At 47.3% G+C, this 25,607-nt stretch overlaps 1 protein-coding gene across 3 annotated transcripts in view; it reads left to right on the forward strand.

Annotated features, from left to right (window-relative positions):
* The window catches only part of Ak7 (adenylate kinase 7), a 57,000-nt gene that overhangs the window by 9,485 nt on the left and 21,908 nt on the right, over positions 1-25,607 (forward strand). For 2 of the 3 annotated variants that reach the window (XM_010609139.3, XM_010609142.3), the window contains exons 3-9: positions 4,133-4,241; positions 9,159-9,253; positions 13,448-13,558; positions 17,896-17,976; positions 19,612-19,700; positions 22,793-22,883; positions 24,492-24,569. In XM_010609139.3, coding sequence (XP_010607441.1) covers positions 4,133-4,241; positions 9,159-9,253; positions 13,448-13,558; positions 17,896-17,976; positions 19,612-19,700; positions 22,793-22,883; positions 24,492-24,569 — 654 coding nt within the window. The remainder of the gene's footprint in view (positions 1-4,132; positions 4,242-9,158; positions 9,254-13,447; positions 13,559-17,895; positions 17,977-19,611; positions 19,701-22,792; positions 22,884-24,491; positions 24,570-25,607) is intronic. The other variant, XM_010609141.3, reaches the window with a different exon arrangement.

Raw genomic sequence — 25,607 nt, forward strand, 5'->3', positions numbered from 1 at the left:
TACATTCAATGCAATGCCAATTGAAATTCCAACACTATATTTCACAGAACTAGAAAAAAGAATCCAAAAATTCATTTGGAACCACAAGAGACCTAGAATAGCAAAAGCCATTATAGGCAACAGTCACATGGCACCAGGTGTAACAATTCCCAATTTGAAACTATACTACAAAGCCACTGTGATAAAATCAGCATGGTACTGGCAAAGAAATAGGCCTGAGGATCAATGGAACAGACTGGAAGACACAAAAACAAATGCAGATGTACTCAGCTACCTCATCTTCGACAAAGGAGCTCACCATCCTCAGTGGAGGAAAGATAGCCTCTTTAATAAATGGTGTTGGAAAAACTGGATATCAACCTGTCACAGATTAAAATTAGACCCTTATCTTTCGCCATGCACTAAATTAAAATCCAAATGGATTAAAGATCTAAATATTAAAACAGAAACATTAAACTTGCTGGAAAGTAAGTTAGGCAGAACTCTGGAAGACATTGGTATAGGAAAAGACTTTATGAACAAATCCTCAGTAGCACGGGAACTAGCAGAAAGAATCAACAACTGGGATCTCATCTTACTAAAAAGCTTCTGTACTTCAAAAGAAACCATTAGCAGAACTAAGAGACAATCTACAATGTGGGAAAAAATTTTTACCAGCTGTACCTCAGACAAAGGACTATTATCAAGGATATATAAAGAACTCAAAACAATCAGTCCCCCCAAATATAAAGACCCGATCCAAAAATGGGCATCCGAAATGAACAGACATTTCTCATACAAAGAAGTGAAAGCAGCAAGAAAATATATGAAAAAATGTTCCACATCACTGGTCATTCGAGAGATGCAGATGAAAACAACACTGAGATTCCACCTCACCCCACAAAGAATGGCTGCTATCAAGAAATCACACAATAACAAATGTTGGCGGGGTTGTGGGGAGAAAGGAACCCTCCTCCATTGTTGGTGGGAGTGCAGACTAGTGCAACCACTATGGAAATCAATATGGAGATACCTCAAAGAGCTTGGACTGGAGGTTCCATTTGACCCAGCCATCCCTCTGTTGGGTATCTTTCCAAGAGAACTAAAAGAATCATATCACAGAGAAGTATGTGCACCCATGTTTATAGCGGCACAGTTTGTAATAGCTAAATCTTGGAAACAACCTATTTGCCCATCCGTTGGAAACTGGATAAAGAAGATGTGGTTTTTCTATAAAATGGAATATTACTCAGCCATAAAGAGCGAGAGAATAGATTCATTCATAGGAAAATGGATACATATTGAAGATATACTCCTAAGTGAAATAAATAAGTCACACATGTGTAAATACCGAATAGTTTCCCTGGTGTAAATAATGTGCAACAATGCATAAGATTCTAATAAGATTACTGACATTTAGAAATGGGAAGAAAGGAGCTAGAGGTGTAGGGAAGGTGGGATGGGTAGGGGAAGAGTAAAAAGGGAAAAGAAAAAAATGTGAGAGAATGAAAAGATGAAAAAGTATTTGTAGATGGGGAGGGGAGGAGGGGGTGAAGGGAGGGCAGAGGTAAGGGGAAAAAATGAGAATCAAGACTTGTCATGTAGAGGTACAAGATCCCAACAATGAATGTAACTCTACTGTATCCCTAAAATGTACCAATAAACTCAATTAAAGCTGAAAAAAAGAAAAAAGAGTGGCAGAAGAGAGGAGGGTGAGATGAGGATGGAAAGCATTAGGTTTGTCCAGGTTGTGAAAGGCATTTCCGTTTGGCCTAGCAAACCACCTCCAATTCCTTAGGCATCCCAGCTCTGCCAGGTGAGCTCATATTTACCCATCCAATGTCAACTGCTATGAGACATAATCACATCTTCCCTTCACTGAACATCACTGTGCCTCTGTGATAGCCTCTTCCATGTTAGGGTCTGCTAGGTAAAGGTGTACAGGTTGTGTACTATCTGTCCAAGGTGCTTGGCTAAGGGAGTGAGTGGGGCTTGTTCTGCTGGCTACCTTATGCCCCGGGATAAAACAGGTTGCTGTTTTCTAATTCATAGAGGCCTTATGTATGTTTAGTTGTGTCTTTGTCTATTTTAGACTCTAATATTTTGCTAAAAATTTTCCCCAAAACACATATATACACACACACACACACACACACACACACACACGATGCCCCTTAAAATCAAAAACAATTTTTTTAAGAGTAGGAAAATTTATTGAAAAATAATTTCTGTCTAAGAGAGACAGAAGGGGGATCAGAAAGTGGGCTGCCCCTAAAAACGATATTTATTTTTGCCTCTATCCACTGATTGAAAAGCGGATCCACAAAAGTTTGTTATCAAATGAGTACATGAATGTGATGCTCAGGGTCAGCAGGACAGTAATGCTCTTGAAATGTGCCTGTTTCATCCTAAACAGATCTGACCATTAATTTAATAAGTGTGTGTGATCTTCTTTGGACCCCATTCTAATCTGCTCTTACCGGCTGGAATCATAGATGTTTTTCCTTGATTTTTTGGACCAAGTGTAAAACACACACTTTGACTCTTATTCTCCAGTGTTCTTTCCAGGTGACATTCCCTGATCTCAATTCAACCAGGGGTAATGTCCTCTTGCATTGTCCTGCTACTGATAAAGATTTGTGTTTCTATCGGCATCATCAGAAGATCTTCTCTCTTACACATTCAACCCACAAAAGGACCTGAATGGCTGGTATCATGGATTAAATTGTGTCCTCAGAGGCTTGTCGTGGTGGCAAGTGCTGTAATCCCAGCACTGGGGAGACTGAGACAGGAGGATTGCCACAAGTTCCAGGCCAGCCTGGGCTGCATAGTGAGTTTAGGGCCAGCTTGAACTACGTACTGAAGTCTTGTCTCAAAAAAATTTTTTTGTTTAATTAAAAATAAATTTTCTTCTCTGAAAATAGAATATGTTGATATTATAGCCTGTAATACTTCAGAATGTGCCTTAATTTGGAGGCAGGGTCTTTATAAGGAAATCAAGATAAAGGGCCATTAAGGTGCACCTGTAGGCCAAAATGACGGGTGTCCTTTTAAGGGGGAAAATTTGAACACAGTTCACAGATCAGATGGTACGTTCTACAAACCAAGGAACACAACCACCACTGACCACAGAGGGATGCACAGATTCTCCCTTGCACCCTTCAGAAGAAAACAAATTTTCAGACACTTTAGTCTTGGACCTTTAGCCTCCAGAATGGAGACAACAAATTCCTGTGGGTTAAGCTTCCCAGTTGCTTGCACTTTGTTATAATGCCAAAAGCAAAAAGTCTTAAAGACAGAGCAGGAGAAACTAGTGTGTGCTGTTGAACTGAACAAGAATGCACCTGCCTTTGCTCTGTAGTCCAGTTTGATAAGACACCAAGTATGATCTGAAAGCTTCTGCTTTCTCGTGAATGGTCAGGGAACTCTGGGGAACATTGACGGTCAGGATGATGGGGATAACAACAAGCACACAGCCTGGTTTGGAAATCTGAGGCTCCTTTCTGGTTGGACTGACAACCCAGTGATCCCCGAAGCAACTTCTGTGTGACGTGAGAACGCTATATATTTAGCCATTAAAAGTTCCCATCTTTTGGACCGGGGATTTAGCCCAGTGGTTCCAGCACCTGCCTTGCAAGCGTAAGGTCCTGAGTTCAATCCCTGGTACCAATAAAATTAAATTAAAAGTTCCCATCTTTCAAAAATATTCCAAAGTGCAGAGTGTAATAATAAGGTACCTGGCATCCATGGAGAGAACACATTCATTTCATCTTGTGGATTCCAAAGTGATCCAAATGAGTCACCCCTCAGCCCTTCCCAGTGGTTCCCGGTATGTAATTGCACAACTAGTCTTGCAGGGAGTTTGAGTTAGTCTCAATGCCTCACTCATTTTCCCCCGGTGTAGGAAACTCTTCCCCTCCTGAGGCAGACCATCCTTTCGCAGCCTTCAATCCTATATTTTCACAAACGTCCTTGTTATTCAAGAACTACACACAGAAGAGAGCCAAAATTTCTTTTTGAATAGAAATCTTTCTGCCAATGTTTTCTCTGGGACTCTTCCATGGAGCATGTCTAACTGGGAAGTTGTTCTATCTAAAACTGAAGGCTACTGTGTCAGTTTCACACCGCCAATGGCTGTTGCTTTTCTTTCCAGAACATCTCTCGAGGAGACCTTCTCCTGCGCCTGCTCGAGTGCAACACGATTATTTATAACATCACCGAGAGTCCGAAGCAAGCAGAGGAAGCCATGTGGGCTGTCTCTGGTCAGTGAGGAGCACTTTTATCTCCAGGGACACTGATTTTAATTGACTTTTTTTTTTCTTTTGCCACGCTATGGCTCAAACCTGGGGCCTTGTGTGCATGAGGCAAAAGCTCTACACGGAGCTACACCCCAACCCTTATAACTGGCAGGTGCACTGTTTGTGTGCGGTGGTGTGACTTCAAGACCCAAGAGATTCTAACTGTAAGAATTTGATTCCTTTCATCAAATGCTCCCCTGGTGGCAAAGGTCAGGTGGAGGGTAGGGAAAGCTTGCATTTTAAAAACTTTGGAGAACACAGTGAACTCTGAGGACCTCAGATCTAAGAGAACAAGGTAGAGTTTAGCAACTGACTCATTTTTGTGATCTATCTCCTCTTTAAGTCTGGAACAGAGGAGAGTGGCTCAGCTCATTTGAATAATTCTCATCAAGTGAGGACAGCCAAAAGAAGACAAAAAGCACCTTGTGTTTCAGTAACTTCAATTTTTTTGTTTGTTTGTTTGTTTGTTTTAGTTGGACTAGATCAGAGGTCAGCAAACTCTTCGTGTAAAGGGCTAAAGTCAGTAAATATCTCTGGCTCGGTGAACCATCGAATCCGCCATTGTGTGGGGAGGAGCAGAGCCATGTGACGTGTAAATGGACAGTTTGGGTTCCTGGACATCTTTATTCACAAGGGTAGACAATATTTGGCTGACCCTTGAGTTAGACGTACTGCAACACTGTATTTAGCCTTAAATTCAAAGAAATGGGACAGACCCCCGCCCCCCCAGTGATCACACCATAATCAGGAAATGAAAACAGAAGAGCACTGGCTGTGGGTGTGTGGGACTTCTCTGGCACTCAGGCAGACTGACTCCTGTAATGATTCTGCTTTAAAGAAAATAAGAAAATAGTTCATTATGAGTCAAATGTGAGTGAATGTGGCCCAGGAATATAGATTCGAGTCTCCTTGGATAACAGGTTTCACTGCAGAAGAGGTTACATGAACTTTTATAGTCACAAAACAAAAGAAAACAGATCAGTACATTTACCAATCACAGGGTAAGATAGGTGAGCCACAGCAAGACACGAAAATGTCTGCTCTAGCGTCACCCTGCCGTCTTGGCTCTCAAGCTGATAGACGAGAAGCCTGTTAAACTTAGAGATATATTCTGGGAAGCTTCTCTATTGTTATGAGAATGTTAACCTGCAATCTCAGCATTTGGGAGGCTGAGGCAGGAGGATCACTGTGAGGTCAAGGCCAGCCTGAGCTACATAGAAAGATGTGGGGGGGATATGTTAAAGTCAGATACAAAAGAGAATTGGCTATTAAAGGACCTAAGAAAGCCCATTTTGGCGCCTGACCCCACAATGTTGATTCCATCTCTACATAATCACCACACTCTACCAAACTAAGGTCACACAGTCGGCAGTATTTTTGCTTGTTTGTTTGTTTGTTTGTACTGGGGATCAAAAGCAGTATCTTTAATGTAGATGTAGCTTCGTCAGAGAACTTCAGCTCACATTCCTCATTTAGACCTCTGTGCCCAAGTATCATTCAGTAAGACAAATCCCAAATATGGACACGGTGTCATCTTTTGGAACAGACCTTGGCTCAAGACAACTTTCTGCATTTGTCCCTTTGGAAATATTTACAGATGATGTGACCTAAAATAATAATTGGCACTGCTATTTAATGAGCACTTATTTGTGCCAAGTTGTGAAAATTAATTTTTCTTATTACATGCTTACAACTTTCTTTAAATTTTCAATATTTTTTTCTGAAATTCAACCTAGACATGTTCTGAAAATTAAAAAGCACAGTAGGACTTAAAGAGCCACAATTCCCTGCATTTTGACTTCCTTTAAGCAAGGCTTAGGATGTAAAAATGCCTGCACTTGACTCAGGGGGTAGCCCAGTGGTCAAGAACTCACCTAGCAGGTGTATGACCCTGTGTGCAGTCCCCAGCACTTGAACAAACAAAAGATCTTACAAAAATGACTTTTTGCCAGTGTGTTGGTGCATGCCTATAATCCCAGCACTCGGGAAGCTGAGGCAGGAGGATCCCCATGAGTTCAAAGCCAGCCTGAACTACACAATGAAACCCTGTCTCCAAAAACACAGACACAAACAAAAAGACTACTCATTGTGGTTGTCAGACACTGACCATTATCTGGCCCTTCAAGGAAGTTAATCATTTCTCTCACTTTGAAGTTGCATTTCGTTGGATGACCTTTAAATGTAGAATATGTTTTACTGCTATCTTCTTCACTCTGATAAAGAGCTTTACATAATTAAGAACATTTCATTCCTCTATTCTGAGGAAAGGTTTTAACTAAATTCATATTTAGGGTTTGGGGATTTTTTTGTTTTTATTGTTGTTCTGTTTTGTTTTTGTTTTGTGGTACTAGGAAAGCTGCACTGAGCTATATCCCCAACTCTTTCTCTTTTTATTTTTAAATTTTGAGACAGGATCTCAATAAATTACTAAGTTGCTCATGCTGGGTTCAAACTTTTGTTCCACCTGCCTCAGCCTCCAAGACTTTTGCATAGATCTATATCCCTAACCCTTTTTATTCATTTTTATTTTGAGACAGGGTCTTACTAAATCTTATATTGCCCACACTGGGCTCCAGCTTTGGATCCTCCTGCCTCAGCCTCCCAAAGTGCTGGGATTGCAGGTGTGTGCCACCATGGCCAGTTCATATTTTTTTAAAATAATGTTTTATTAAATTATTTTAAAATACTTTTGAATTCTACTACCTTGGGAGGCTGAGACAGAAGGATTGGCAAGCGTTTGAGGCCAGCCTAGGCAAGTCTGAACTACACAGTGAGACCCTATCTCAAAGAAAAAAAAATTTTTAACCTTACCTTTTGTAGATATTGTGAAAAGAGGGCAAGCTGGCATAGGAGAAAGGAATAAATTAGTAGAAATGAGATGATATTTGCATATATGGATAAGGGATGTGTCCAGAAGGGAAACAAACACGTCGTTTTAGGCCCATCATAAACATCCTAAATCAAAAAGGATAACCCAGGGCTGGGTGTTTAGCTCAGTGGTGCTGCCACCTGCCTCACCAGTGCAAGAACCGGAGTTCAGTCTCCAGTACAAAAAAAAAGAGGATAACCCAGCCAGAGAGCTGGAAGTGTGTCAGGTATTCACAAAATAGGCCACGCTGAAGCACAGCAGAGCAGAAATGTTAAAAGAGAGAGATTAAATAGAAAAGACAGTTTTATTAGAATAAAAACAGGCGTCACCTTGTGGGACTAAAAACACAGCTGTATCGCCTCATGTGATGAGACCCCACTTTAGCTTAGGTTCTTCTCCGGAATGCCACACAACACAATGTGTTCCATGCATTAAATGTGGGCAACCTTGATGGAGGCAAATACTCACCCCTCTTTCTGTCTGCATCTGTTCTGCCTGCCAGTCCCTATGAGGGGTTCAAAAGTAGGCATTCCTGCCAGGCACTGGGGAGGCTGAGGTAGGAGGATCTCCACAAGTTCAAGGCCTGCCTGAACTACAGAGATAAAGTAGGTCTCAAAGAGAAGAAAAAAAAAGGGGGGCATTCCCACCCTCCTGTCTGCCCACCACAGCCTGCAGTCCCTGGGGTACTGGCTGCTCTCCTGCCAGAGTGGAAAGGCGGTCCCACTAAAATACCACTGTCCACAGTGGCTTACACTGGACAGGCTGCCTTGTGGGAAATCCTAAGAAGGCTTCACTCGGGTTCAGGGTCTCTACCAACCCCATCCAGCTCACGGATGCCAAGTGGGGGCAGCACTGCATGGCTGGCAGGTGGCTTGGGTTGGACTGTGTGCCCCACCGAGTCCCTCCCCCTAGGTTTCTAGGCAAACTGTGCCTCAGCTTCCCATCTGTTGAAACAGATAACAGTAACACCTGCCTCATAGTGGGAATTCAGTAACGCCCAGGACTCTCGTCCCTGTTTGTGTCACCAGCCCTCCAGGTCAGTGGGAGCCCTGGTGATAGGGAATTCTGAGGGAAGGGAAGTCATCAGTTGACAGCTGTGGCTGAAATGTAGGAAAGGCCTCCTGACCGTGGTCCTGAGTGGACATTAAAGCCTTGATCTAAACTCCTGGTGGCCCGGAGTCAGGTGCCATTGCCTCCTCTGTGTGAATAAACTGCAGACAGCCAGCCCCACCCACTGCTGCTTCTCCTGCGCCGACCCTGTGCCCACTGCCTGCTCCGTGTCCACGGCCCCCGCACCTTCCCCAGGCGCCCTTGTGTGGACGCCCTGGCTCTCGGGTCCGCTGGTCCTGTCCCAGCCTCACCCGGGAACTTGCAGAGCTCTCAGGGCCAGCCTCCTCCGACAGCTCTCAAGAAACCTTTCTCCTCAGGGACCCCTCCTCCCGGAGTCTGGGCTTCACAGCTGGCTGCTGCCACAGGCCAGGAAGTAGGAAGGGGCTGGACTTTTGTATTAGCACAAGTTCACTTTGTCTAATGGTCACATTCGTCATGGGGATTTAGTGCGTGTGCATAACGCATCTGAGTTCTTTTTACATCTCCTTCCCCCTCCTGCTTCCCTCCCTCCAGCTCATTTGCAAAAGATCTCTCTCCCTGTTTCCTATTATCTTTTATTTTGCTCCTTATTTGTACTTGGGGTTTCACATATAAGAGAAGCCATGTGACATTTACATTTGTGTGTCTGATTTATTCCTCTTAAGTTTGTGGTCTCAGAGAAGTCGATCCTTCTTTAAGGAAGCACAGTACTCCATGGTGTATAAATACAGTGCAGCTAGAGGGAGGATGTGAAGGGTTTAGTAGGAGGGTCGTCAAAGCACCCGAGGAGACATTGCCCTGGTGTTAAGCTGCTCCTTGAAGAGGAACCTGGGGCCCACTGGTAACAAGAACGAACAGCACACCTGCTTTCAAAAGCAAGGTCCACACGGGTCCAAATAATCACTCTGCTCTCGTCCTCACAGCGCTGAATGAAGAAGTCAGCCACTTTGGAAAGCGCAAGGTGTTTATTTTAGTCTCCACTGTGATGACTTGGGCGCGATCCAAGCCTCTGGACCCTGTAAGTAGCACATTAGCTTTCTTCACAGAACCTTTCTCCCGTGGTACCTTGGCACCTGTGTGCTCAGGGGACTTCTGCAGGGAGGGCACATCCGGTAGAGAAGCACAGACTCCAAGGCCTCTGTGCACGGCGAGGATTTACTGTGCTGCCCATTAAACTATGCGTGGGCGTGCAGGGCAATGTTGTGGCCAAGGACAGGCCATGTGGATGATGGGGTCCTGTGAGGGGTTTTTTACCATCGTAGTTTCTTCATTAGTCCATGTTGGTAGTGCGTAATGCTTGCATTCCTTGTGGGGAGTTGGCACATATATGTAACACATCTCCATTCCTTTTTCATCCCCTTCCCTTCCCATCTCTTTCCCTCTCCCTCTGTCTCCCCAAAGGATGGAACTCAGGACCTTGCACTTGCCAGGCAGGTGCTCAAGCCTTTGAGTTACATCCTTCTACACCTCTGCTCCTTTCCATTTGAGATAGATCTATCTCCCTATTTCCTATTATTTTTTATTTTGCTCTTTATTTATAATTTGGGCTTCTCTTATAGGAGAAACCATGTGATATGTAAGCTTGTGTGTCTTATTTATTTCACTGCACATTATGGTCTCAAGGTGCATCCGTTTTCCTTCAAATGAGTCAAATTTATCCTTCTTTATGACAGAGTAGTACTCCATCTTGTGTAAATATCACAGTTTCTTTACCCACTCATCTGTTGATGGACATATGGGCCACTTCCAAGATTTGGCTATTTCAAGTTCTGCTGCCATAAACATGGGTCTGCATGGATTACTGTAATATGATGTCTTTAATTCTTTCGGAAGAAACCTAGAAGGGGACTAGCTGAGTCAAATGGAATTTCTACTTTCAGTGCTCTGGGGAGTCTTCATATTGATTTCCATAGTGGCTGTACCAGTTTACATTCTCACCAACAGTGAAGGGTTCCTTCTCCTCCATACCCTCACCAGCATTTGTTATGTGATTTTTTTATGATGGCTGTCCTTTCTGGGGTAAGATGGAATCTCAGTGTGGGTTTTTTGGTTTTTTTGTTTGTTGTTCTGTTTTTTGTGCCAGGGATCGAACTTGGGTCCTTGCACTTGCGAGAGAGGAGGCAGAACCACTGAGCTAAATTCCCGGCCCTCAGTGTAGTTTTAATTTGCACTTTTCTCATGGCCAGAGATATCTGTTTATTTGGTTTTGGGTTTTGGAGACAGGGTCTCATTTTGTAATTCAGGCTGCCTCAAACTCAGGGCAATCCTCCTGCCTCAACCTCCTGAGTGCTGGAATTACAGGCTTGCGTCCCAGCTGGCTATGGCCAGAGCTATTGACCAGTTCTTCATGTATTTATTGGCCAGGTGCACTTCTCCCTCTTTTACAAGGTTTTAATGGAGCTGAGAAACTCGGTTCCCAGGGACGTGGCCCTTGCAGGTGTAGCATAACAAATGGGTGTTGCTTGTGGGCTGTGGTGCAAACTGCTACTGTGTGCTGCACAGAGGATTTGCTGGCTCAGATTCCTGTTACCACTGGGTACTGGCCGGCTCATCTCCTGTCCTTACTTAGGGAGCTTGCTGGGAGCACACAGCGTCTCCTGCCGCTGATCACGTCATCCTCCTCTGAGCCTGAGGCTGGCTCCAAGGCTCCCAAGGGCGTCACACCCACAGCCACTGCAGCCAAGCACTATCACATCAACTGCCTGGCCCGGAAGCAGCAGGAACTACGGAACTGAGGAGGACAAAGGCGGAGACTCAGTGAGGCTCCTGCTTGCCAGTGCGTCCATGCCGCTGCCATGGAGTCTGACCAAGAACAAAGTGATAAGCCGAGTGTGCTGGCGCACACCTGTAATCCCAGCACTCAGGAGGCTGAGGCAGGAGGATGGCCACATGTTCTAAGCCAGCCTGGGCTACATAGCAAGACCCTGTCTCAAAAAAAAAAAAAAAAAAAAAAAAAAAAAAGGACCGGTCATTTCATTTACTTATAGATAAATGAACCAGGTGATTATTAAAAGACAATACAGGTTATAGTCTGTAAAATAAATAAAATGAAAGGCGAACGCAGTCTTCCTCCCTTTGTGGGTACAGGGTCAGTCCGGGTGTGAAGCCTGGAACCCCAGCTCCCAGTCTTCCTGGGAGCCTGGTGGGGAGGGGACAGGCGCCCCTCAACAAAGCAGAGATAGGCAGCCCCGCGGGGACATCCAGGGCCCCCAATTCAGGCTAGGATAAATTCTGCTGGCCGCTTTGAGTTTGCTTTTATGTTATGTGTAGCCAAAGATAATCAGAATGAATACAAAACTGCGTAAAAATTAGTTCTGATATAAAAGAAGGGTGACCATCGTAGAATGTTGGCTTATGAATTTTAATAAGTAGAAGAATCTTAATATTTGTGTTTTGTTTTTCTGTACTACCCACCTGGTTTTATTTAGTTAGTTAGCTAGTTATTTTGGTGGTGCTGGGGATTGGCCTTTGCACCAACCTATACCCCTGGGTCCAATTTTAAATTTTGAGACAGGGTATCTCGGTCAATAAATTGCCCTTGCTGGGCTTGAACTTGCAACCCTCCTGCATCAGCCTCCCAGAGGACTGGGATTACAGGTGTGCACCACCGTTACAGTCCAAACTAGATGGGTGCCTCACAAAGTGGAAGAGTGAAACCATGGACAACAGAGGCAGTTCCGGGGGATGTTGCTGGAAGTTTAGCAAGGGAGAGCGGACCCAACAGTGGGGAAGGGGCCTGAGAACATTGGCCCAGCAGGCTCTGTGTGTAGGGTCTGCTGTATGTAGGGCCGGGGCTTTGGCCAAAACAGCTTAGGGCGGGTGTAGCCGATAAAACTGGGGTGTGGGCATCCATGTTGTAAAGAAACGGGGCCCACAGGGGCCACGCACCCATCACGCAGAATCTGGCCAGGCAGGAATCTTGCTGTGTAATTAGGGGGAGCAAAGCAGAGGGGAACAGAGGTTCCGCCCCTGCAGTGGTCACTTCCCACGTCTGCTTTACATCCCTGAACTCGGTGCACTATGGCGCTGGAAACCTGAACCCTGTGTGTGTGCTGATTTCCTCTTAAAGTGACCAGCCTGACCCCATCTCAGGTCTTGTGCCTCAGTGGCTGCCTATTTACAAGCTAACTGGCTTGGCCCCAGTGATATGGCTCCCAATCGGTGAATAAAGACAGGGAGCAGAGGTGACCCTGTCTCAGCCAAACCGTTCCAAATAAGAAAGACAATGGGCTGTCGTTGTCACAAACCATAGCCAGACAGAGTAAGAGTCCAGCATGTGATCCACCTGGGTTCTCAGACACAATGAGGCCCTGGTTCTACCCCCCACTCTGCAAAAATAAAAAATAAAGTTGCCAACACTTCAAGATTAAGAAATGGTTTGTCTAAGAGCTTTATGGATGCACAGTGGTAACCTGCTACTTTCTCTACAAAATAAAAAAAAAAGACATTTACACTTTTAATTTTGTTTAGATTGAGTTTAAATTACAATTTTTGACTAGCTAAAACATTTTCAGGACAGCAAATCTTATTAAAATAAGCAGTAGCCAGGCGTGGTGGTGCAACCCTGTAATCCAACCACCTAGGAGGCTGAACTGGGAGGATTTCTGTGACTCTGAGTCCAGCCTGAGTTACACAGTTAGTTCAAGGCCAGCCTGAACCACGAACCACAAGACCAATCAATCAATTAAGTAAGCAATAGTGGACTGGAGATGTAGCACCATAGCACAGTACTTGCTTAGAATGTGCAAGCCCCGGGTTCAATCCCCGGCACCACAAAAGACCACACAAATAAAATAGGCAGTAGTTTTTTAAAGCCTGTTTGGGGGTTTTAAAAAATGTGTTTGTTTCAGACCCCAGGATTGAGTGCACGACCTTCACCGTGAGATCATCCACCATGGTTTTAAAAATTAATATACTTTTTAAATTTTTAACTCACACATGCAAAGTGCACATTTTTATGGGGCACATTCCACATCAGGTGCGCCACGGGTAGTGATCAGATCAGGGAACCCGAAGTCACCCCACACGGGCACTTGGCATGCTGTGTGCTGGGAGTGTGTGAAACCCAGTCTGTGGCCATCAGTTGCCACACGTGCCTCACTGTCTTCTGCCAGGGGCACCCTTCTGGGGAGCGGGGCTTTGGGGCTTTGGTGCCAGGCCCCCGCTGCAGTCGAGGAGCCTCTCCAAGCCCTGCACCTTCTGTGTCGCACAGGACGACTCCGAGGTCCCCTTCACAGAAGAGGACTATCGGAGAAGAAAGAATCATCCCAATTTCCTGGACCACATAACTGCTGAGAAAACAGTCCTCAAATTTGGAAAAAACGTGAGTGTGGAGTCACGGACGGCTTGGGAGGGAAGGTCCTGTAACGCTGACTACACGGGCTCCTGCTCCTCGGCTACTTCTACCCTGCGCTAGGCAGGGTGATAAATAGCTGGCTGGTTTTTCTGTGTGTGGCCCACACTGCTCCTGGCATTACTTGCATCATCAGAACTCTGGAAACATCTCTTTGGCCAGACGTGGCACCACACACCTCTGCTCCCAGCACTCGGGAGGCTGAGGCAGGAGGGTTGCAGCCAGTCGGAGGCTGCCTGGGCTACATAGTGAGTTCAAGACAGCCTGGACTACACAGTGAGACCCTGCCTCAAAAAACCAAGATGGTAATAATGTTAAAATTTTTAAATCTCTTTCTTTAGTATCCTAGAAACTGCTATCCACAAGGCCACCCCTTCATGTCCTGTCCTGAGGGGTCCTAATGCAGGTCCCATGGAGCTCTGTGCATCCCCAGAGGAAAGCAAACACCTCAGAACCGGGATGGGCAGGAGGGGATCCCCATTTCCTCTCTTCCCTGGAAAATACACAGCAGCCCCATTTTAGAAATCAGGCAATGGGGCTTGCGGAGGCTCCCCCTGCGTTGTGCCCAGCTCGTACGCCCTGTCTGGGCTGCTCTGAGCAGTGACAGTGAGTCATGTCCCCAGACAAGGTGGGCACTGTGGGAGAGGCCGAGAGGTGCAGCTGCCATGCACACCAAACTGCGCTAGACGCTGACACCCGTGAGCCCTATTCTTCCCCTGCTCCCTGAGCACAGAGCTGCGTAGAGTCTTGGAGTTCGTCCCTGATGATGAAGACACACCCCGAGCTGAGGGACTGACATGACCCATCGGAGCTCATGAACTCTGTTCCAGCAAAATGCACCATTTTTTTTTTCTTGAAACAGGCTCTCACTATGTAGTTGAGATTGCCCTGGAACTCACTGTGTAGCCCAGGCTGGTCTCGAACTTGCAGCGATCCTCCTGCCTCAGCCTCCTGAGTGCTGGGATTACAGGTGTGCACCACCATGCCCAGAAAAATGCATCATTTGGATGTGCATCCATTATGAAATGATTGTATCTCTCTTGTCTTTCATCAGAATAGGTGGTGGAATCGACCTGAATTAGTAACAGCTGAAAAAATACGGAGGGCTTGTTATAACTGCATGCCTAGCAGTGTTTTATTTATTGTGCCTCCTGTAACCCTCCAGGATCTCGCGGATAAGTTAAAAAAATTCGGCGCAGAGTCTACTGCTGGCACCGTCCCCATTTCGCCTGTATAGGACTTACATAGAACCCCAAAACGTCCAAAGTTCCCAGTACATTTTTCCCCTTAGTGAAAGACCCTTAAGCGTTGTGCAATGAAAGCTCTAGGGTGACACCTAGTGGTCGCAGAAGATATTGCAGCAGGAACTTTGTCCTTTCCGGTTAACATGGATGAAAAAAGACGTGTGCGATGCAGTACAGCCCTGTGAATGTAAAATATTCAAAGGAAACGAGAGAATTAGGTATGCTAGACCCTTCTCCATCCGTTAGAGAAGTATTACCTCCTCCAGGCACTAAACTTTGGGGTCCTGGCTGGTGCCCCTCCCGGGGACGAGCTATCTCGGCGAAGCCCTAGCACTGAGCAGCAACCGGGCCCACAACTTTGGGGATTTCAACAAGCAGAGTAAAGGGCTACGCCCCAGACGCCCCAAATGTCTTCCTGTTCTGAATTCCGTAGTTACGTGATTTCGTTCGAATTCTTCGCCTGTTGAAGCCGGGTAGGGTGGTACACACCTGTAACCCCAGCACTCGTTTTATGTATGTTTGTGTTTTGGTTTTTTTGAGGCAGAACCTTCATCGGTACATTTTACTTTATGGTACGTTTTAGATGTACACAGTGGCCACATTCTTCACGGGAAGTCTGTACCTGCACGCCATGTATTGTGCTGTTTCCTACCCCCCCCTTTGATCCTCCTTCCCCTCCTTATCTACAAAACCTTTGTCTCCTCCTTATCTACAAAACCTTTGTCTCCATTTTTTCCTTTGATTCTTTTTTCTTGTCCCTTCTTTCCTTTCCTCCTCCTCTCCGCCCCACCCCTTGTTCCCCTTCCCATTTGAACATTTTTCCCCGTTTCCCAATATCTATTATACGTGTTGGACCTTATTTCCACTTTTGGTTTCTTACACCAGAGAAAACACCGTATTTAAACGTGTGTCCAATTTACCTCACTTAAGAGCAAAGTCTCCAGGTGCATCCAGTTAGCTAGACGTGTCTCGCACTTATCCTTGCCATCTTGTCTTTTTTTTTTTTTTTTTGTGCTAGGGATCGAACTCAGGTCCTTGCTCTTACAAGGCAGGCAGCAGCACCACTGAGCTAAATCCATGGCAACATAGTACTCCATGGTATAAAAAACACACATCTTCGGGCTGGGGATTTGGCTCACTGGTTCTGCCACCTGCCTCGCAAGTGCAAAGGTCGAGTTCGATCCCCGGCACCAACCAGAAAAAAATCTCCTTTATCATAGGTCAGTTGCTGGGCATTTGGGCTGTTTCCAAACATGGGTGTGATACCACTGCAGTATGACACACTACCCACCTAAAACCTCGCAGTTATCTGCAAAGCCACGAGGGTCTGCAGGATTTGAGCCATAGCTGCTAAGACCCCTTGGGAAGCTTCTCTTGTCTCTTTACTAGGAACAGCTAGGAAAAGCTAGGGGTCTGGGTCGCTTTGCTCCCTTGCCACTGGCCCAGATGTAGGGGACGGGGACCCGCTACAGTGTGTGTTGGCTTTCTGTGGTTGTAACCAAATACCTGAGCTCATGGGTTTATCAGGAAGAAAGACGAAGGCTCGGTGTTTCAGAGGCTTCAGTCCATGGCGGGGTGGGGGGGCGCATACAGTGCGGCAGGAGCGTGCGGCCTGCCCTGCCAAGTGTGAGGGAGAGGAGGACACAGGGCCTCACATCTCTCTCCAAGAGAATACCCCCAATGATGCAGACCTCACACCGGGCCCCAGCTTGGAAAGCTCCTGTCCCCTCCCACCGGTGCCAAGGTGTGGGCCAAGCCTTTAACACGTGGCCTTGGGGACATTTGGATCCAAACCACAGTGCAGTGACACCAATTGCCCTCAAAAGCTTCACTCAGGGACCCGCATTCTCCCACACCGTGGCACTTCCGGCCTCTGCTTGACCTCGACCCCCTGCATCCTCTCTCCTTTAATTACAAACATCCCACCCTCCCTGCAAAACCCTACAGACAGTGGCAGCTGTGAGGTTTTATTAACGATCCCACTGCACGGGCCTGGGTGGAGCAGGAAAAGGCCTGGGTCCACCAGGCAAGCAGGCAAAATAAGCAAAACAGAACCACAAAAACCCTACTGCACCAGCCACACTGTTCCAGCTGGGTGACGGATTGGCTGAAATAGACCAATTGCATGCACATCCGCTCCCAAATCTTCCTTAGGTAAGACTGAAGTCCTCATCTAATCCATCACTGGACCTCCGGTCAGCAATCCAGGAAAGCCACTGTCTCCCCTACACAAAGCTCTCCGGGTGTTTGGCCCGGTGACCTGCTGTGTTGGCCAGGCTGTCCCTCCCCGTGCTCCTCCCCTCTCAGCCTTCGGAGTAGCTGGGAGCACACCTGGAGTTTTAGGTTAAGCAACTTCAAGGCCTCCTGGTTAGCGGGGTGTGGGGGGAGGACAGGGAGGAAGAGGAATCAGCCCGAAGGTATCCCTGAGTTTCTCCACCTGAAGCTTTTCAGCTTTCCCGAAAAGGACATTCTCCCCGGAAGCCAGAGCATGGTGTTGACTGTGAAAGCCACATAAACATTGAGGCAAGGACCCAAGTTCAATCCCTGGTACCAAAAACAAACAAACAAACACACAAACAGTTCAAATAAACATTCTACATCAGCCACATCAGCAGAAACCCACCTGTTTCTCTGAACTCACTTTGTGTCCCCCTGTCCCTCCTGCTAGGAAATGACAGGGAGGTGGGGGGGATTGCTGTAATCCCTTTCCCCTCCATGCCGGGATAATGATAGAGTTCACAGGCATTCAGTTTTCAGCAAGTAACAACTCTGGCTTTAATTTCACTAAGAGTCCTGGCTAGGGCGGGGATTTAGCTCAGTGGTTCCACCACCTGCCTCACAAGCATCAGGTCTGGAGTTCAATCCACGGTACCAGAAATAAATAAATAAATAAACTAATTAAGAGTCGCAGCCTCCTGAGGCCCTGAGGGGTTGTTCACCCATTCTGTCCTGAGTACCCAGGGTGTCCTGAAGAGTCGGCCCAGCTCCCTGTGTGCTGCCCGAAAGACTGGAATAATCCCGTTTAATGTGATATTCAGCCTTTTTCTGTATTTTATCCAATAGACCAAAATGTTTGCAACCTATGTAGTCGCTGCAGGACTGCAGTACGGCATGGAAGGAGGCATCTTACACACATTTTTTAAGGTATAACTTTTCATTATATGGAGTTTTTGGATAACTGTTTTACATGGTGAGGGGCGTAGCTTGGTGGAAGAACTCTTGCATGCTGTGAGTACTACCATTTAAAAAAAAACAAAAAACAAAAAACAGCTGGACATGGCAGCATACCCCTGTGATCTCAGTACTCAGAAGGCTGAGGCAGGAGGGTTGCTGTGAGTTCCAGGCCAGCCTGGTCTACACAGCAATACTGTCTCCAAAAAAAGAACCAAAAAACTTTTGATAATTACCTTTACCAGTAGGGCACTTCTAAAATTTAATTCCTTTTATGACTGGATGTGGAAGAATTTCTTCCCTATGTGGATGCCATTCAGTGGACTGTTCACAGTAACTAATAAGATTACAGACGTCTGGAGGAGCACATACTCCTGAGGTTGCACTTTTTAAAAATCATGTCTGTCTGAGACAGGTCTCACTATGTAGTTCAGGCTGACCTTGAACTCACTATGTATCTCAGGCTGGCCTCGAACTCAGAGATCCTCCTGCCTCAGCCTCCAGAGTACTGAATCCATGCCCCGCTTTTCTAAATGTATCAACTGTCCATGTAAATGGTCACAGTGATGCTTGCACAGTTGTATACAGTGTATAGAGGTCAAACCCACCCCCCTGTTTCTGCCCTCTCTCCTCTCTGTCACTGAGGATCCAAGAAGCTCCCCCAAAGAGGAGAAGGGGGCCCCCCTGGCCCACAGTAGTTCTGGACCTGTCACAGAAACAACTGCGGGCCTCCTTGGTGAGAAGCGTAGGCAGATGTACAAAGTGGAAACAAATTCCTGCACACACAGAAAGGAGCGGGGCGTTTGAGGGGTGAGGAGCCCTGGGGTCTGGGGTTGCGGGTATTTGTGTGGCCTCAGTAGTCTGATGCTCCTTTACTTCTCTGAGGTAATCAGGCCCCCAGTGCCTGGTTCCTGAAAGTTCCTGGTGTGCACTCCTGAGTTAAAGTAAAATCTCTTCTCAGCTAGGTTGCAATACAGCTGTCTGCGTGTTTGAGTCCAGAGAGCCGCACCCAGTGAATTAATCCTGCCGGTCCTGACAGCAGAAGTCTTTCATGTGTGTAGATTCCTGCTAGAGCAGAAGCACACAGGCCCGGCCCACGGCTTTAAGACTTAGGAATTCCGAGTAAGGAGTTAGGCGGGGAAATAAACAGCCTGGGGGTGACAAAGGCAGCAGAGACTTAGGTAACTCTGATTGTGTCTTGAGGCTGCAATTTTCTGGAAAGTACAAATTTTTAAATTACAATTTCCTTGTCTCCTTTTAACCTATCTTTACTCCTCCCCTACTTCACCCTTAACCCGTATTAATCACTACTCTACGTTCAGTTTTCAGCTGCCATGGGGAACACGGGGTCCGTCTGTCTGGTGTTTCATTTTGTTTCCGGGTATCAGGAATTGAACTCAGGACCTTGCAGTGGGGCTGAGCTACATCCCCAGCCCCTGTCCAGTGTGTTTTGTTTCGGTTGCGCTGTCTCCCTGAGCAGGACTGGATCCTGATGTCTTCAGGACTGATGTGAGAAGCACTGAGAGACCTCTCCACAGACAGATCTCCTGTTACGTGAGCTGCAACACCGCACCCAGGACCAAACGCTGTGGCCTTCCTTTCTTTTAGCTTGCTTGGCTGGGAGACATCCCTGAGTTACCTGTTTTTGGAGATGGAACAAATGTGATTCCGACAATTCATGTGCTTGACCTGGCAGGGTAAGAACTCTCCCAGGAATGGGACCCTCCTGTATAGCAGGGTCTCACTATGTAGTTCAGGTGGGTTTGAACTCGTGGCCCCAGCTGACCTCAAACTCACTGCAATCCTCCTGCCTCAGTGGCCAAGTGCTAGGATAACAGGTGTGCACCACCTTGCCCTCATGGGTCTATCTGTAAACTAACATTTATTGAGCATCTACTCAGTGCAAAGGCCCTTTCACCTACTGCTGCAGCTTATTTATTCTTCTCGACAACCCTATGCAGAAGGTACTGGTAGTACTGTTATTGTCTCCGTTTTGCGTCTGATCAAATAATGTTCACCTAAAAGCTCCACAATTTTTTGCTTTTTTTAGTTTTGTTTTTCTTTTTGGGTTTTTGTTTTTTTGGCTTTTTGAGATAGGGTCTCACTACATACTTGAGACTGACCTGGAACTCACTATGTAGCCCAGGCTAGTCTTGAACTCACAGTGATCCTCCTGCCTCAGCCTCCTGAGTGCTGGGATTACAGGCATGCACCACCATGCCCGGCTCTTTTAGTTTGTTTTTTTCACAGGGCTGGAGGTGGGACCCCGGGCCTCCCACATGCTAGGCAAGTACTCCTACCCCTGAGCGACCCTGGCAGCCCCCAAAACTAATGGCAAGACCAAGTTCATACCTTAGAAACAACAACTGTAGGGAAGCAGAGCTTGGTACGAACCACGCCAGGATTTAGTTTTTCTCCTTTGCCCCAGCTGAGAATGTGATGTCAGCCCATCTGCTTAGATCCCAGAAATCTGAGAGCGACCCAGAGATCTGAAGCTCCCCCCCCCCGCCACACGCGCAGAGATACAGTTGGATTGGTGGAAAATAACAGTCCTGCCTTCAAGGAAGTAGAGAACAGAGGGTGACCGTGGGTTCAAGTCGTTCTGCTGCGGCAGAGGTGGCTGAGCTGTTACAGCCACAGAACAGAGACATCAATGACCCTGTCGTCAGGGACCACAGGGGAGAGGCATCTGGTAGGCAGGGAAGTGGTGACCTCTTCATCTGACTCATTTTCTTAGCTTCTAGATCAGAGGAGGCCCAGGGCTGGCTCCAGCCTAACAATGCATTCCAGGAGGGTTACTTAGAGGTGAAAAGTAAACAGCTATTTTTCTAAAGGGCCTAAGATAGCTCCAGGTAGCTTCACTCTGGCCCAGGCACATTCCACCTCTCCACCTCAGAAGGAGCCGAGGGCTGAGCAGTCTGCAGGGCTGCAAGTGCGTGGGGCTTCTCAGGAGAAGGCCAGAGTTGCGGTGGCTCATGGGTGTGCGGGCAGGGCCTGAGACCCCACACCCAGAGCAGCCCACGCCAGGCTGTGGAGCCAGGTCCCTGTGCTGGAACTGGGTCTCAGCTCGGGGCCCTGGGGCTTCGTTCCCCCCCAGGGCTCAGCCTCAGGAGGAAGCTGACCTGCACTTCCCAAGGCGCTGCTCACCCAGGGAACACCGGAGCCAGTCAGGGCCCCACACGTTTACCAGTTCACGGAAACCAGAGAAGCTCAAACTTCAGCCCAGCGTGATGCCTTGCAGGCCACGAACCAAATGGTTTTCTACTGCTTTTAAGGACAGATCTTTTAAATTAAAGAAGTTTTGGACCACATTAAATTTCAGACTCCTTCAGCCAACACTAACTGTGGGGATGAAGGGGCCAAGATGTACCTTTCCAGCCAGACCTGGTGGTGCTCAACTGTAATCCCAGCACGCAGGAGGCTGAGGCAGGAGGGTTGCTGTGGGTTCCAGGCCAGTTCAGGCTACATAGTGAGACCCTGTTCCAAAAAACAAAAATAAATAAGCTAAATGTGCCTTTCTCTTTTGCAGAGATTTTACTTTAGGTTGCCAGGTTTTAAAGATATAAAGGAGTCTTACATTCTTAAAATGTTTAGCTTTAGTCCCAAACAGAGACGTTAGAGTGAAAAATTCCCTTTATGGAAAGACTTGAGACCCTTTTCAGTAAGATAGATAGATAGACAGACAGACAGACAGACAGACAGATAGAGCTGAAATTTTCCCCTTCCTGGAGATTTCTTTGAAAATTGTCAGATATTTAAGAAAGAAGCTAAAAGTTAAAGTGTCCTGAGAAAATAATGTAAAATAAACAGGATGGCTGGGCCTAGCATGCATGAGGCCTGGGTTCAATCCCCAGCACCACCAAAAATCCATGAATTGAAACCGTGAAATGAACACTGATTATTTCGTTTTCCTTTTTGGGGGCTGGGAATTGACCCCAACACCGCACCCATGCTAGGGAGGGGCCCCGCCCCTCAGCACCATCCAGCCCTGAAGGTGACACACAGAGGAAACGCACTTCCGTCTTACTGAATAGGAAACGAACACGGGCAAGCCAGGGCCCTGGGAAAGACCCAGCCTGCTTCTCCCCAGAATCTCTCGCTCTGCACTCTTGGCCAGGCCTCCGCAGAGCTGTGTGAATGCGGGAAGTCACTTCTCCTCTCTGAGCCTGCTTTTCTCCTTTGTAACAGGGACAATCGTAGTAATTACCTAACATCCTCAGCTTTCAGTGGGGTAACACCCGCAGCCCTTGAGCTGAGCATTCAGTGGGGTTGACAATCAGTAACTCAGAGGAGGAAATCTCGGGCCTGGCCCTGAGCCTTGCCTGACCTCGTGAAGAGGCGGAACTTCTCGGAATCTGTGATTCACTGGGTGAAACTCCTGCCCCAAGTGCACCTGTGTGACTCCGGGAAGCTGGGCCGCGCAGGGGTGTCCTCGCCAGCACCTCCGTTTTCCCAGTAGCTCTTCAGGCTGACAAGCGTCACTTAACCCCTCAGCACCTTCCTATCTTACAGTGCAGATTAGATCCCTTGCTTGATCTGATAATTAAATGTGATAACATTAAAACACCAAGCACTAGCTGGGGAGGCTGAGGCAGGAGAATTGCTGCAAGTTGGAGGCCACCCTGGGTTACCTAGGGAGACTGTTGGGAATCGAGGATAGAGAGATGATAGATATTAGGTAGCTAGGTAGCTGGATGATAGGTCCACAGAGGTGGCCTACCATGCGTTCTAATGGATCACCTCTCTTTGCTGCTCCCCTGTGACGGTTCCTTTCCCTGCTTCTCCAAAGAGTGATACAAAACATAATCGACCAGGTGCCGAAGCCCCACTATCTGGTCGCCGTGGACGAGTCTGCGCACACCCTGGAGGACCTGGTCAAGGTAAGGTGGCCCGGTGCGTCCCCCGAAACTGTGCAGTCAGCTGTGCTAATCAAACTGGGACGCCTTCCAGTAGGATGTCCTTCCCACTTCGTCTCCCAAGTGTCTTCCCTGTACACTTCGGGAAGTTCCTCCACGCTGCCTTTCTCCAGGGCCCATGCGGAGGAGACAAGAAAGGCCACACTAAGGGCCCGGGTGGCCCCTCAGATGCACAGGGGGCAGCCTGGCCTCGCGGTGACCCCTGCTCCAAGCACACTTACTCCACCCTTTTTGCCCCTTCCCCGAGCAGCTCCGGAAGTGCCCTTTTGCGAGGGTCTCTAGTTGCACTGCCATGGCTCCCTTAATGTCCTCAATCAATTCAAAACATTGACCTTTCACAGTCATTTTGACTCTGGGGAAGAGCCCAAAGTCACACAGTACTGAATCTGATGGAAAAGACACACGAGGACACAGGGTGATGTCACAATCCTGCCTTTCTTTTAATGGTATGCAATGGCAGCATTCACCATATTTTTGATCACACCTCCGGAAGACCCTCACGAAAGAGGACTCCAGAGCTGCTTCAGGAAGTGGCAAGAGCGATGGGAAAGGTGTGTTGGAAGTGATGGAGTAGTTTGAGGGAGATTCGTAGCAGTGTCCTTTGCGGTAAAAGAATTTTAAGCACTCACTGTACACTTTGCTCCCTTGGGCAATGTTAAAATGTGCCTGACACGTGCCTCGAGGCTCCTTAGACCTCCTGGCTGCGCCCTGGCCTCCAGGTGAGCTTCTGGGGCCTGGCCTTGCCCTGCCTGGGCTGCTCCCGCCTGCCTTTCAGAAGCAGCTGGGGCTCTTCCTCCGCCCCTCCCCTTTCCTCCCAGGTGCTGCAGTGAAATCCCCCACGTAGCACCTGGGGCTGGGCCTGGGCGGGTCTGGGTCAGGCACTTGCAGGTCTGGTGACAGCCACAAGCCCCTTCAGACTTCAGAGCCGCAGCCTCCTCTGGGTCCTCACACACTAATCTCATTCGGGATGGCTCCACCCTGTACCCTCCCTGCTCCCCACTTCTGACACTGTCGCCTTGGGGCTCAGGATTTCAAGAGAAGCAGCACTGAGACTAAATGGACAGAATTACAACAAGTGTATTATAGACCTCACTGGCTTTTATTTTCAAAGTGTCAAGGCAGCTTTCACTCGAAAAACAGAATGAGAACTCCCAAAGAGGCCAGTAACAGTCGGGTGTGGTGCAGGTCTGTAAACTCCACTCTCAGGAGGCCAAGTTCAAGGCCAGACTGGGCTATACAGCGAGACTCTGTCTCCAAAAAAGAGTTAAAAATTAAAAAAATAAAAAGACCAACACCCAGAATGCCCACTGCCGAGCTGCACACATGCTTCGTGATGATTACCTGTGTCCATCTGTCTCCTTTCTCAAACTGGGAGCCCCTGGAGAACAGATCCAGGCCTTACTGTTTCCCAGCATATTTCTGTAACAAATAAAGAAGTGATTATCCTCAGCACACTATCCCCTACTCTCCAGATGCTACGGTCTTGATATTCAGTACTGTTCACACTGTTCCAGAAGCTTTACACAAAATCTTACAGGTGAACCAAGTGACGCCTCCCTTTTTCCTTACCAGTGCATCAGCAGAAGTACCGGCCCTGGCAAGATCCAGAAAGTACCTAAAGAAAATGCTTTCCTAATCAAAGACCTCACCGTGAGTCAATATAGAATTTTTAGACTCTTACTGAATGTGGCTGATTCTGAAGGATTTGGATCAAAATGTCTGGCTTCTGGCTCTGTACCCTGGGCCAATGACTCTTTGTCCAGTCTCAGTTTTCTCTTGTGAAAAACTCTTGGGAAATAGATCTGAGAGCTGTGTGACGTGTGAACAACTCCACACATAGCAGGTTTTGTTTTTTATTTATTTGTTTTTGACATTTGAGACAGGGCCTCACTATGTAGTTGAAACTGACCTGGAACTCACTATGTAGCCCAGGCTGGTCTCGAACTTGCAGTGATCCTCCTGCCTCAGCCTCCCGAGTGCTGGGATTATAGGCGTGAGCCACCACACTCAGGTAGCACAATAAGCTTTGATCTCTGGTCTGACTGAGAGCCCCATTCTGTCTCGAGGGTGGCAGAGCCTGTAGGTTGTAGCTCTGTGGTGAGGGCTTAAGCTTGTTTTAGGGTGTGATTCCCGTGAAAGAAATGGTGTGCAAATGCTGCTCTTGAATGTTTAGTGTAGACTGAGATTCTGTGGATTGTTGCTGAGGAGCAGAACTGGATGGGTTGTGTTTGGGAGTTAGAGGGGATGTTTTCCTTTCTACTTACATACACTTAGGGTGTGTGTGGCCCTTTCTCTGTTCTCTTTCTTTCTGTTTGTTTGTTTGCTTTCCTTTTTGGTTTTTTGAGACAGGGTCTCACTATGCAGTTCAGGCAGGCTGGCCTTGAACTCACTGTGTAACCAGCTGGCCTCAACTCACAGTGATCTTCCTGCCTCAGCCTGCTGAGTGCTAGGATTACAGGTGTGCACCACCACACCCAGATTCTCTCTCTCTTTCTTTCTTTCTTTTTCTTTTTTGTTTTGTTTTTGAGACAGGGTCTCCCTATATAGTTTGGGCTGTTCTTGAACTCACTATGTAGTCCAGTTTGGCCTTGAACTCAGGGTGTTCCTCCTGCCTCAGCCTCCCGATGTGGGGGTGTAAGATCCTCCCAAGGAGGAATCCCACCACTCTAAGTCCGGGACAGCCACGAT

The sequence above is a fragment of the Fukomys damarensis genome, unplaced genomic scaffold (assembly GCF_012274545.1).
Source record: "Fukomys damarensis isolate Sample0158 unplaced genomic scaffold, DMR_v1.0_HiC HiC_scaffold_21, whole genome shotgun sequence".
In the NCBI taxonomy this organism is placed as follows: domain Eukaryota; kingdom Metazoa; phylum Chordata; class Mammalia; order Rodentia; family Bathyergidae; genus Fukomys; species Fukomys damarensis.